Source organism: Anguilla rostrata, chromosome 10 (genome assembly GCF_018555375.3).
Source record: "Anguilla rostrata isolate EN2019 chromosome 10, ASM1855537v3, whole genome shotgun sequence".
In the NCBI taxonomy this organism is placed as follows: Eukaryota; Metazoa; Chordata; class Actinopteri; order Anguilliformes; family Anguillidae; genus Anguilla; species Anguilla rostrata.
In genome coordinates this window covers 11414743-11427326 of record NC_057942.1, presented here as the reverse complement: position 1 = coordinate 11427326, position 12584 = coordinate 11414743, and the positions used below count along the sequence as shown (strand labels likewise).

The window sequence follows — 12584 nt, the reverse complement described above, 5'->3', positions numbered from 1 at the left end:
TAGCCGGTTTACCCACCCCGCGGCGAGGTTGGCGTGGAGACGCCGCCGTCTCCGGCTCTGTTTGTTTTAGAGTTTGTTCAGGAGCGCGAGAGCGAAAACGTACCTCAGTCCAAAGACAATAAGGCTGGGACACGGCAGAGCAGAGCGGGGCCAAACACCTCCGTGCTCCAGCGCTGACCCGAGCAGACGTCCGGAGAGCGGCACCGAGCTCGCTACAGGCCAGCCCTCACCCGGCGCAGGAGTCGATGCGCGTCCGTGTGCCAACCAGAAAACAAACCAGGAGCCAACCGCCTCGCGCAACGACCGCTACTGCCCACATCCAAAATCCCAAAAGCCGCCATCTTCTTTTTAGGTCACGTGTTTGCCTCGAAACAAACCCAAAAAAAAAACTCTAACCCTGGGACGGGACTGCCCCCCAGCTATGTCACTTGACTGTAGCGTGCCAAAATAAAAGAACATGTTTGTGTGGTGTTCCCAAGCGGCTCCACGCAGCGTGTGTACATACGACCCATTTTGAAATCGCACAGATATTGCAGAGTTACTGAGGGCACTGATGTCAAACACATTTCGTATTTAACAGGAGTTCTTTCCAACAGAGCCGGTGGGAGTTCTGTGGAACGCCTAGCGGAGTGCCATCTTGTAAAACAAGGCATCGCATGCGTAGCGCTTTGGATGCTTGCATCATCGTGTACTGAAAGTTAAAACCGTATTTTTTCTGTTTTCCTTTAATTGCCAGTGGCGCATGCCAAAACACATCCAGCTAAGCGTTTCCTGCGGTTCATGTGAAAACACTAAACAACCCAAACAACAGTACCTTTGTTGAAGAAGAAATTAGGACATTTCTAACATTTCACTGCTTCGCTTCATTAAATCATGGTTCTATAAATTACTCCGTTCCCTTTCCGGAGCGTATCGTCAGTTATGCCTTTAAGCTGATTACACTCAGCTTGCTCTATGGGGGGGGGGGGGCAGGAAGAAGACCAGCGCTTTGTCATTTCTGTGTGACGTGGCTCTGTGGGGTTATTTTAGAGGGGGGGGGGGGGGACTCCTGGCCTCACGCTCGCTGGAAACTCGTGCTTCCTACCCAGGGCTGGCTTCCCTCGCGCTGGAGCGGCACGCCGCGTAATTACCACTCCAGACCTCCGCTGGACGGCCTGCTCAGTCTGCCGCCATGACTCCAGCGGAACGACCGGAACGCGGTGACGGCGAAAGAGAGAGAGACTCACTTCAGCCCGTCGTCCTTGTCGTCGGTCTCAGCCTTCTCCTCCTCCCGCTCTCCCTCCTTCTCCTTCTCCTTCTCTTCCTTCTCCTCCTGGCTGCTGCGGCTCACCTGCTGCTGCTGCTGCTGCTGCTGCTGCTGCTGTGGACGAAAGGGGAGAAGACAGGTGGGGTCAGCAAGCGGAGCGGGACGAGCCGTATGAACTTCCCCCTTCCTTCTGAAAACGGACATTCAGAACGGGCGTTTCATGGGACCGGGTCACATGACGGGCGCAGGCACGTGGTAAATAAGACCCCCGTCTTCTGGGAGAACCCCACCGGCACCCAACGGCCCTACCCCGGATATGAAAGAGACACAAGAGGACGGGTGAGACAGAGAGGAAGCGAAGGAAAAAGAGGAGGAAGCAAAGGAAAAAAAATGTAGGGAGTTACAGAGCGAGAGCAAGAGAGAGAGAGAGAGAGAGATAGAGAGAGAGAGAGAGAGGGCCAGAGGAAGGGAAGGGAGGCCTCAAATTCCTTCATTCCTCAAATCCACCACAACAGGAAACATGGAAGTCTGTGTTCTTTCCCTTTGAAAACACGGGTGCTTCCAAAGCCCGCGCGTCAAAAGCGGACACCTGTGTACACCGCCACTTCCCTCCAGGGGCGCCTCTGCCCACAGGGGGCGCTCCTGGGACCACCGAGTTTACTCTTCTTCTACTCTTTCGGGCTCTGCGTACGCTCCAGCACCACACAGTGTCTTCCCCCGCTGGAGAAGAGCCCACCTTCTCCTCCACACTCCTGCTTCTCCTGTGCATGTCCTCTGAAAGGCCAGCTTCTGGAGCGCAGGTCGGGTGGACGGGTAAAGAGGCTCGCCCGCTGGCCTGGCTGTACTGGTTCTCAGGTAAGGAGGTCACCACATGCCGGGCCAATGAGCGCATTAGCCTTCGAGAGCCGGCCTGCCAGCACGACTCATCCTCCCGTAGGTCTGAGCAATGGCCCCAGAGCGCGCCATTCCGTGGAAACTCAGGAAAATTACTTCCATGTGTCGCGCTCGCTTTCTCCCGCAGATGAGCACTGGTTTCTAAAGGGAAAAAGGCTATTTGATCCAGACGGCAATCCGATTTCAGACACAAACGCCCCCCCCCCGCACCCCCCGCCTCGAGGGCGGCGTGACACGCGCGCACACGCTCGTCCAGCGCCCGGCGGTGAGCAGGCTACGCCACGCCGTGGCCGCTCTGGCGCGGGCGAGCTCACTTCCCGCCCTAACGGCTCACTTCACAGAGTCCGCCCGTCGAAAGCGGGCAGCCGGGGAGAGACGGGCTACGCCAGCCGCCGCGCTCCTTACTCCTCCTTACCTGCCGATCGGCGGGCCGACGGACGGCCGGCGAGCTGGCCCTCCTCATTCCAGCCGTGCGATCGCTCGCTCACAGGGCTAAAAAATAAATAATAAACCCACGGCCACCGCGACTCTCTCTCTCCGCTCTCTCATGCTGCTGGAGTGCACTTTCCCCTCTCTCTCTCTCTCTCTCGCTCTCTCTCTCGCTCTTTCTCTCTTGTTGTTTTCTGCGTACTGAGGCTGTCAAAAGCAGCCACAGCATTCCAGCTATGATTCTGCAATTTACTGGAATATTGGAGCAGCTCTGGCTTATGATTCATCAGAGCAGAGGGAACAAAAAAAAAAACTACTGCAACCCAAAAAACCACAGAGCTGCTGGCGGGAGGGTGAGAGAGAGAGAGAGAGAGAGTGTGTGTGTGTCAAAGAGAGAGAGAGTCAGAGTCAGAGAAAGAGAGCATGAGCCCCCGCCAACAGAGCATGGGTGCAGCACCACTGTGTCAAGCATAAATTACAACATTGAAACAATTTTACGCGAATGTAAATCTTCAGAGCACTACACCAGCGCTGCGGAGGGAGTGCTCATAAGAGACGGCGTGCAGCTCTGCTCTCTGCTGTAGTTTACAGTACATTCTAACCGCCAAGCACAAAAGGTTGGCGGACTTTCACAATCACCCGCAATGCTGTGAAAGAACAGCGTCGAGAAAATGATCTCTCATTGTGTCCAGTCTGTAATGACATGGTAAAAAAAAAAGCTACGAAACGCATCAGAGAACAAAAAAAGGAAGACAGGAAGTGAGATGAATTCCGTGCTGAAAGGCCTTCTCTGAAGCAGGTGAATCCTGCTGGAATAACAGTGCAGCCCATCGTGCCACACACACTCCAGCTCAGATCATCCTCCACTCAGTCACATGGATCTCCCCCCTGCTCCCTTTACCCACAACCCTTTCATTTTCATCATTCCTGTTATCTTTCTGCCTCTTATCCAAATGATCCCACATTCATTTCAAACCTTCATCTGGTTTTGTTTTTGGCGTAATATTGCAAAGTGCCTTCTAACCCTTAAAAAGTGCTACACAAATGGAATTTATTATTAGAATTTTTAAGTGCCCTCCAAATAATGTGAATAGACCGGAGATAGTGTTTGCAATGTGACGTCTTCATTCACCCACACAGCAGTCCCGCGCAGCCAGACCCATCTCCACACTGCGTTCCAGCGCTGGAGAAAGGTCTGGCTCAACCCACTATCATTCCGGTATGGGGGAAAAAAACTCTCCGGCTTGTTTGTATTCCTTTAAACCAATCACAATTGTCTTGGGCGGCGCTAAGCCCAGGAAGCAGGTCGTGGAAGGGGAGGAGAATTCGGACTGAAACAGTCGGCCAATGGCAGGCTTATACCCACAGTCTATATCCTGTGAGTCAGACTACCCACACAGAGACATGCACAGTGACCACAGAAGCGCAGCGTGTACACGCAGAGTAATGCACGTGCACGCAGGATAACGCACACGCTTGACTCGCACGTGCTCAGTGGGCTGCAGTGGCCCTGGAGGAGGGGGGGCACCACCTCACGCTCATTGTTCACAGCACAGCGCCCCTGGGCCAGGGAGTCTTCCCTAAAAACCTCACCTTTAAACACACAACTCGGTCAAAGAAAGGGAGAAAGAAACGCTGAAAAGGAAGGACGCGAAAAGCAGGGGGAAAAAAGGATGAAAGGAGGAGAGATAAAGACGAGGGCAGACGAAAGGGAGGAATAAAGCAGGGGGGTGGGGGGTGGGGGGTTTTCTCTTGTGTCCAGGTCGCCCGCTGACATCTTCATCAGGTCCTTATTGTGCCGCCCTAATCTCATTTCTCCTTCTGCGAAAGAACGGCTCAGGGCGCAGAGAGCCCAGACAAACCCAATAACCCGCCTTCTGAATACCTGGAATGAACCTGCGCCGCGCGTTCTTCCTCCTCGTCGACAGGAGGAGGAGGAGGAGGAGGAGGGGAAGGAGAGAGAGAGGGAGAGAGAAATCTGTTCTAATCGCCTCCTAATAATTACCCGCATCTTTCCTTTCTCCCCCTCGCCCCCGAGTCCTGCGTCTAAACAGATCAATGGCGCCTTCAAAGGCGGCCCGTTTCGCCCGCAATGTTTAACGTCCCCTCCCCCCTCCCCCCTCCCTCCCAGGTCTACGCTGCTCTACTGAAAGAGAGAGAGAGAGAGGGAGAGAAAAGAGCTCCATTTAGGCCAGGGTCTTGTTATCTCTCCGAGCCGTGAGAGCAGCAGAGCCGACTCGTGAGAAGCAGCCGCTCCCGCTCCAGGTGCCATTAGCGTTAGCCCGTTAGCGCCGCTCATTAAGGAGGCCGAGGTGCTTCGGGGGACGGGCTGGTAATGAGCGGAGGCGTCACGGGGAGAGACACTGACCCCCCCCCCCCCCCCCACAGGAAAACGACGGCCTTTTCGCCCGGCAATTAGCGCAGCTTTTCATTAGCGCCCGCCCCGCTGGCGAAGAGCAGCAGACCCGCCCGTAGCCACGGAGGCTAATTATTTTAATGGAGCCGGAGGGGGAAAAAAAGGCACGTCGATGTGCTTCTGTGTCGGCGGAGCGCGGCGTCTGACGGGCGCGTTTCTCCGCTGACCCACATATCCCGCGGCCCCCGCCCGCCGAGCCCGCTGCGCCACGGGGGAACTGGGAGTTTTCATCCCGGTCTGATGTGCGCCTCTCCGCTGATGGAGCGTCGAGGTCAAGCACCGTCTGAGCGTGACGTGCGAGGCGGGGGCGGGGGTGGGGGTGGTGGGGGGCTGGATGTGGGGGGGGGGCGGGGCTTGTTTTCTTCCAGAACCTGCCGGATTCTCACGGTCACAAGGACGGTTCTTCCATCCCCCCGAAACAGCTCTCTCCTAATTTAACAGCAACAGTGTGGACGCTGGAAGGGGGAGCGCGGGAGCGGGGGAGGGGCCACGCCTCACCTGGCTGCGGCCGCGGCGGCGGTAGTTCCGGCGCACAATGTTTTTGTAGTTCTCGTTCTTCTTGGTCAGGTAATAGAAGAGCACGCACTCCGCCACCGTCTGAAAAGAGCGCCCAGTACTCATTACATTACATTACATTACATTAAGCACAGCGACCTACACAACCAGAGAAACTTTCACAAGCATAGCATCCATTTATACAGCTGAATATATACTGCAGTGATGCTGGTTGTGTAAATGATTCCCTACCTGGGAATCAAACCTGTGACCTTTAGGTTACAAGACCAGCTCCTTACCCATTTTACTACACTGCCACCTCTACTCAAACAGTCAACACATCTGCCCACCGGTGAGCAAAAGGTGGAAGAGCCCGTCACATGGGCTAGCACCCCCTCCCCCCACCACCAAACATCCTGCTGTTGTTAGGTCATTACTGATAAACCCAGAGGGCTTACTGGGAAAATGTGAAGATACTGAGAAGCGCTGACTGTGAAGAGCTGGGAGCTATGACTAACGCTTAGAAAAATAAGATGTCCCGGGAGTAACCCTGACACACCTTTCTCTCCAGGAAGGATGCGATCAGGCCAAAGTTCTTCGGGTGCTGGATGAACCTGTTGGCAGAGGGGAAAAGAAAGAAAAACTTTAGAAACATGAGAAAAAACACTGCATACATTTTGTTTGGCAGAAAGGTGGAACGCTATAACTAAATTTCCAGACATCCAGGGTGTTCAAATTCCAGGGTGTTCCTTTTGGACAGGAACAGAGGAAGGAGGATCCCATCATAACAGAGAGAGTAGGGCTCAATCCAAGCCCGCCAGTGAGAAGACAGAGGGAGGGAGGCACTGAAGGTTTATAGCACAAAAACCAGGGGCTGACACCCAAGACTGTAGCCTTAACAGCACTTCAAAGAGAGAGGTAGTTACACGCTGTCTCTTTAAAAAGTTTAGCAGGAAAGAGCCCTCCTGGGTAATGAAGCATTTACTATGCGGACATTGAGATACATAAAACCGTTAAGCTAAAGAGGCTAATGAGGCTAGGAGCCTGACGTCGGGAAGGCCACTCACTTCTCGCGGAAGGTGTCCTTCTCCTGCTCGCTCCACATGTTCATGACCTGCCGGTCCTTGTACACCTTCATGGGGTCGTCCATCAGCCCGTTCATGTTGATGAACTTGATGCGCTGCTGCTCGGCGTCGAACAGCATGGGCGGGATGACGGCCAGCTGCCTCATCTGCTTCTCGGAGTTCTGAGGGGGAGAGTAACAGGCCGCTTTAAAGCTCGCGATGGGGGCGGCCAGCGCACGGACCGGCTTCTCTGGAATGCGTACCAGAGGTTGCGGTCGAAAGGGGAAGTACGCGGCGGAAAAGGAAGAGGAGGACGTTCTCAGTTTGAGCTGTCGGGAAGGTTTTTTTAAAAATTGAAACGGGGAAGGAGTGCTGACTGTCATCGAGCAGCTCGCTGTAGCAGGTGTCCTTACCCAATGTCATCTCGGGCCCAGAGAGCGTGGGGCCTAATTACAAGCGACAGGAAGTTGTAATTCAGCAAAAAAAAAAAAACATGAAAAACTCCCCTGTTGTGCAAGATGCAACACTGGTCTGGTCAACTGATTTCCTCCAACCAACTGCTTGGGCCGCTTATCCACACTTCAGCCACAGTGTAGCCACAGTACTACGGCTGACTCTACAATGCAATAGGCCGACTGAGTGTGAAAGCTGAGGGCTGGAGGTAAAGAACAGAGAGAGAGAGAGAGAGAGAGAGAGAGAGAGGTGTGGGAAGGCTCACCTCTTGCTCGGAGATGCCGTCGATAATCTCAGAAACCTCGTGTTCGCTGCGTGCCGCTGATGAGGCCAGGCTCCCCCCGCGCTGCCCCACCCTGCTGGAGAAGCGAGAGGCACTGTAAACACCCGCCGCTCCGCGCGCGCACAGACACGCGCGCGCCGCGCCATTACATCACAGCAAACCCGCCACACGCAAGTACTGAACCGCGTTTCCCATATACACCAGTCCCCTTACCACATGACTGTGACATCGCAGGTCACAAGCGCTAATATACGGAAGCGGACTTCAAGCCACTCGACTTACACATACACCCACACAAATAAGGAAGCTAACTATGACACAGATATCTTCACATCCAGACAACTCACAAAGAACATCACAAAACAAACAAAAGGAAGACAAAACTGCAATTCAACATACCCCTATAAGTGAAAGGGAATACTGAGAGCACAAGACGATTCAAAACAGACAAACCTGACGAACACAAATTTCTCCACTCTCGGATCTCATTAGAAATGAGCAACAAGAACCCACGCGCAAGCACACAAGGCACCGAGCGCAGACCTCGAGCAAGGGTCCCCGACCCCCCGACCCTTGACCCCTGACCCCTCACCTCTGCATGCGCTCCTGCAGCTCCCTCTGCTTGCGGATCTCGGGGAACTGCTTCTCGTAGTACTCGCGCACCTTGCTCTCCTTGGCGCGGCGCCGCGGGTTGTTCTCGATGCGCTCCACCTTCTTCTCCCAGGCCTCCATCAGCTGGTCATAGCGCTGGCAGAACTTCTGCTCCTGGGGGAGCCAAGCAGCGGATCCATTACGGCTCCAGGTACGGACGGGAGCCACCTTTCACACCTCAGATTTCAAACTGATATAGTGGAAAAGGGGGGCCGTCCTCCACACACAGAGACAGTTAAATACAATGCACTACATGCACTCTTATACCGGTCAGGTTAAACCTTAGATCACACACATCTATTCATATTACACGTTGTGATGGTGGTTCTTATTTCAATATTCATTTCTTATCCAAAAAAACTGTTGACATTATGAAAGGGAAACACATTGTTCTCTGAATGCATTACATTACATTACATTATAGGTTCTTAGCAGACGCTCTTATCCAGAGCGACTTACAACAAGTGCATTACAAAACTCAGAGACAAGTGCTTTACAACATTCCTGCAAGAGAGCTACAATAGGTATAACTTTGCTTAGGTATAAGTGTGAATTGTACACCCTAATTTTTTTTTTTTTTTTTTTAGAAAAAAAAAATGTTAGAGGGTAGTGGGGGGTGATGAGGTGAGATGTAGCTTGAAGAGGTGAGTCTTCAGTCTACGTTTGAAGACGGCCAGGGTCTCTGCTGTTCTGACTTGCACAGGAAGGTCATTCCACCACCGTGGGGCTAGAACAGACAGGAGGCGTGACCGGGTGCTGGTGCGAGCCGGGGCAGGGACCAGGCGACATGTGGCAGCAGAACGGAGAGGTCTAGCTGGGGTGTAGGGTCTGATGAGTTGACGTAGATAGGGAGGGGCTGACCCCCTGGCTGCTTTGAAGGCAAGCACTAATGTTTTAAATTTGATGCGAGCCATCACGGGGAGCCAGTGGAGGGTGGTGAGCAGGGGGGTAACGTGGGAATGTCTGGGGAGGTTGAAGACCAGACGCGCTGCTGCGTTCTGGATGAGTTGCAGGGGTCTGATAGATGATGCTGGGAGGCCAGCAAGCAGGGAGTTACAGTAGTCTAGGCGGGACAGGACCACTGCCTGGACGAGGAGTTGGGTCGAGTAAGTTGTGAGGAAGGGGCGGATCCTCCGGATGTTATACAGGAAGGATGCCTGCCAAGCATTTGATTCCAAGAACTTTCCCATCATGCACCTGGGCAACAAATGGTTATAATGTAGCTGTCTGACTTTCAATGCAATGCCCGAAGGCCACGCTTTCATACGTGATGTGTACTCTGTACATCGACGCCTTTCTCTACAGTTACTGGTGTACTGAAACGTGCCTTTGTTCACGAGACAATCACGACGCTTTGCAATGGTTCCATTAGCTTTAAAAGGCTCCAGGCGGCGGCAGAGCACCAAACAACAACAAACGCTCCGCGACGCATCGCTGAATAAACGCGCCGATCAGACAGACGGCTCGCTAAAACCGAAAGGAAACGCACTGCAATCTGCCCTGAAATCAGCGGCGTCTGCACCTTGCGCAAGTCGCCCCGAAAGCAGCCGGGTTATTCAGTAAGGCTCACAGTCTGATGAGAAAGGGAAGGTTATTTACTCATTTTAAACGCCTCGCCTCAGAGCAGAAGGTAACAGAGGAAGGGCTGGAGGACCAAGGTTCGACTGTAGAAACAGGATAAGCAGAAGTAGACCCACACTTCCAAGATTTTAGGGGAACTCAGATTTCCTTCTAATTGTTTACCATTGACCTCGACACAAGGTCTTTAAACACGGGTGATCTCAACATTCCAGAATTCACATTTCGCAAGAATTCATTTATGAAGAGAAACTCGCTCTTTCATAATATCATTACGCTGCTTTTCAAGTGCCTTTCGTGCACCATGTGTTGAACTCCGTGACCCACTTCCCCTTTGAGGTGTCAAAAAGAGGAAGTGTGCAGAACTGTGTCAGCGCAGAGACGGTTTGAGGAGACAGCGTTTCCTGTCTGAGGGGTGGGCTCAGAAAATGAAATGCGGCAGGCGAACCCGGCATCTGCCGACGGGTTTTTACGAACTTTGACTGGGCAAGCTGACCTCTTCCAAGCCTGGTCTACCATTCACTGCAACCAGCACAACAGGCAGTAAGCATTCTTTCTACTGGTTCAGAGAAGAAGTAGAAGGTGAGCACAAGTTCAAACAAAAATGTAGACATAAAAATTCTGCCAAATATTGACGTAATTTTGAAGCTATCATACTACATATTACAATATGCAATCTGATTATATTACAAAACATTGTCCTTACCCTATGGCCTCTGATGCAATTTCTTATAACATGACTAGAAGTCGGATACCACAAGTGGTTCATCTTCAGACTCAGAGACCGCCCACCCACTGAGGGTGTCCCAGATCTCTGGTATGTCACCTTAAAATATGCATCTGACAACAGATGTAGACTAAATGAAGCTCTTAAGTGAGGGAAACACCGGCAGCCACTGCGCCCCCACAGGGTTCCAGACTCCTTCACAGCCTCATATTCAAGGCAGAAGACTCAGAGTGAAACCTGTGAAGCTGGCATACAGACCAAGTCGCTATCTTCAGAGCTTAGCTGAAGTCAAATGAGCTGTCAGCACAAAGGATCTCAAACCCAAGGAAGCTTCCATCTTAAATTATTTATGCAAACACATTAACTGGTGCTCTGAAATAAGACAAAGTGCCTTCACATAATATAATAATTCATCGAGTGTCAGTTCAGGGCAATGGTATAATTTTAGACTGCGGTATATATCAGTTCCACGGCCCCAAAATCTATAATTAAAGTCTCATTTGTTGAGCCAAAGAACAGAAGCAGCGCAGTTGGTGACAGACCCTGAATATACTCCATTTATCAACAGTTTCAATAGTAAATTGAGAGCTGCCAAGCTAAGAACCTACAGAAATAAAGAAGGGATGAAATAGGAAAAGGGGGGGGGGGGGGTAAAACCATCTCTGAAATCTGAAACCCTTCAGTCTGGGGCCAGACTCTGAGGAGATGCTGTTCGTACGGAGCGAAAGCTTTTTGCTGTTCTGTTCGCGGTGAGAGGCAGTTCCATAGGGACGGTGGCACCGCAGCTGCCCAGGCCAGAGCTCTCTGTCCATAGGCTGTGAGTAAAAGCTGGCAGCGTGCCAGTGAAAATGCCACCGATGCCCGGAGCTGACTTTGCCCTCCGCTCTCCTCCCCTCATGCCCCCCGCCCGGACATTCGCGAGTGCAGTGAAGACCGTGTGGTCAGCAGGCTCCAGGTCAGTGATGTTCTGAAAGGGGGGGTGGGGGAGCGTTTGTGCTAACAGCTTCCCCTCGCCAGCCGGAGTGGGGAGGGACGGTTAAACCGAGAGACAGCCCAATTCTCTCGGGGCCCCTAAAAACAGCCGGCGCCGCCCCCCTCCCCTCCGCTGGCCCGGAACCGTGTCCCACTTACTGCCTGGGAAGGAAGCGGGACGGGGCGGACCGCCGTCCCCCAGGTGGGGCGCGTGATTTCTGGAACAAACGCTCGGGCGTCCTTTCTCTGCTCACCCCGCTCCGGGTACGCACACTTCCAGACACAGACTAAGCAAAGTCCTGAAGGCTGTGTCCCCTCATTTTTCAAAGTGTTTGGCAACACAGGCTTTTGGCCAGTCTCCACCCACTTCACAATTTTAAAAGATGCTAATTGGGGCTGAGAGTGAGAGCGCAGAGGGGAGGGGGGACAGAACAAGGCGGTAATGCGTCATCGGTACGTGGGCGGAGCCAGCCAGGGCAAAAACAATCCTGCGCCTGTCGATAAAATAAAAATAAAATCCTGTGTCTGTCACTGTTCTGAATAGGGACCCATCATAGATCAAGCTAGCTGTAATTGCTATTTTATTGTAATGTCAGCAAATGACTTTGAATCGTTCTTCCCGGAAGGCCAGCAAAGGTATTTTGTCAAAATAAACCAAAAAGCCCTTGAGTACTGTCCTGTGTTTACAGAGCAGACAAATGATACAACTCTACAATTTCCTGACATCGTCTATCCTATAAAAATACTACAATTAGAGAAAACTAACATTACAATTAGAAAAGCTATATACAAAAATCTTAACAATGAACAAACTATAAAATACTACTACTACGAACTATCTACTAAAATGCCAAATAGAGCTAAAGAACGATAAAGAAAATGGAATTGGAATGGAACAAGGAAAGACAAAAAATGTAAAGAGGAAAAAAATAACTAAAAATCACTGTCCAGGCTGTCACAACTGGACCGCAGGTGGGTTGAAATGAGCAGTGGTCATTTGCGCAGTCCTATTACATCACTCTGAATACCTAATACTTGCACATCAATCAAGAAAGCGGGGCAGAGACGGGGCGTTGACTTGCTAACGTAAAAAGCAGGTTTTTATCTACTTCTACGTCACAGGCTGGGCTCCAGGTGAAAACAAAACTAAACGTTTGGCCGTCGGGTGGCAGGGAATGGCTCTGTTTCATGCGGTGGAATTAAAAAAATAGGACTAATGTGACGTATCAAACGGAGACAGGATACTCTGCTTCAGAACTCAAAAAACGTGATGTAATGTTTATTACCCCTTTAACATTTCCTCCATAACCAGCTGTCAAGAGCAGGGCGTCTTTAAAGGTAATGCAGCGAAGAGAGCAAACGCTGCACTGATAACC

The 12584-nt window shown here is 51.9% G+C and overlaps 1 protein-coding gene across 18 annotated transcripts in view; it reads right to left on the bottom strand.

Annotated features, from left to right (window-relative positions):
• The window catches only part of ncor2 (nuclear receptor corepressor 2), a 141566-nt gene that overhangs the window by 46852 nt on the left and 82130 nt on the right, over positions 1–12584 (bottom strand). For 15 of the 18 annotated variants that reach the window (XM_064354036.1, XM_064354052.1, XM_064354048.1 and 12 more), the window contains 6 exons: positions 7873–8045; positions 7263–7356; positions 6548–6726; positions 6040–6094; positions 5484–5582; positions 1227–1360 (listed from right to left, as the gene is read on the bottom strand). In XM_064354036.1, the coding sequence (XP_064210106.1) occupies positions 1227–1360; positions 5484–5582; positions 6040–6094; positions 6548–6726; positions 7263–7356; positions 7873–8045 (734 nt within the window). The remainder of the gene's footprint in view (positions 1–1226; positions 1361–5483; positions 5583–6039; positions 6095–6547; positions 6727–7262; positions 7357–7872; positions 8046–12584) is intronic. The other 3 variants (XM_064354039.1, XM_064354043.1, XM_064354054.1) reach the window with 1 other exon arrangement.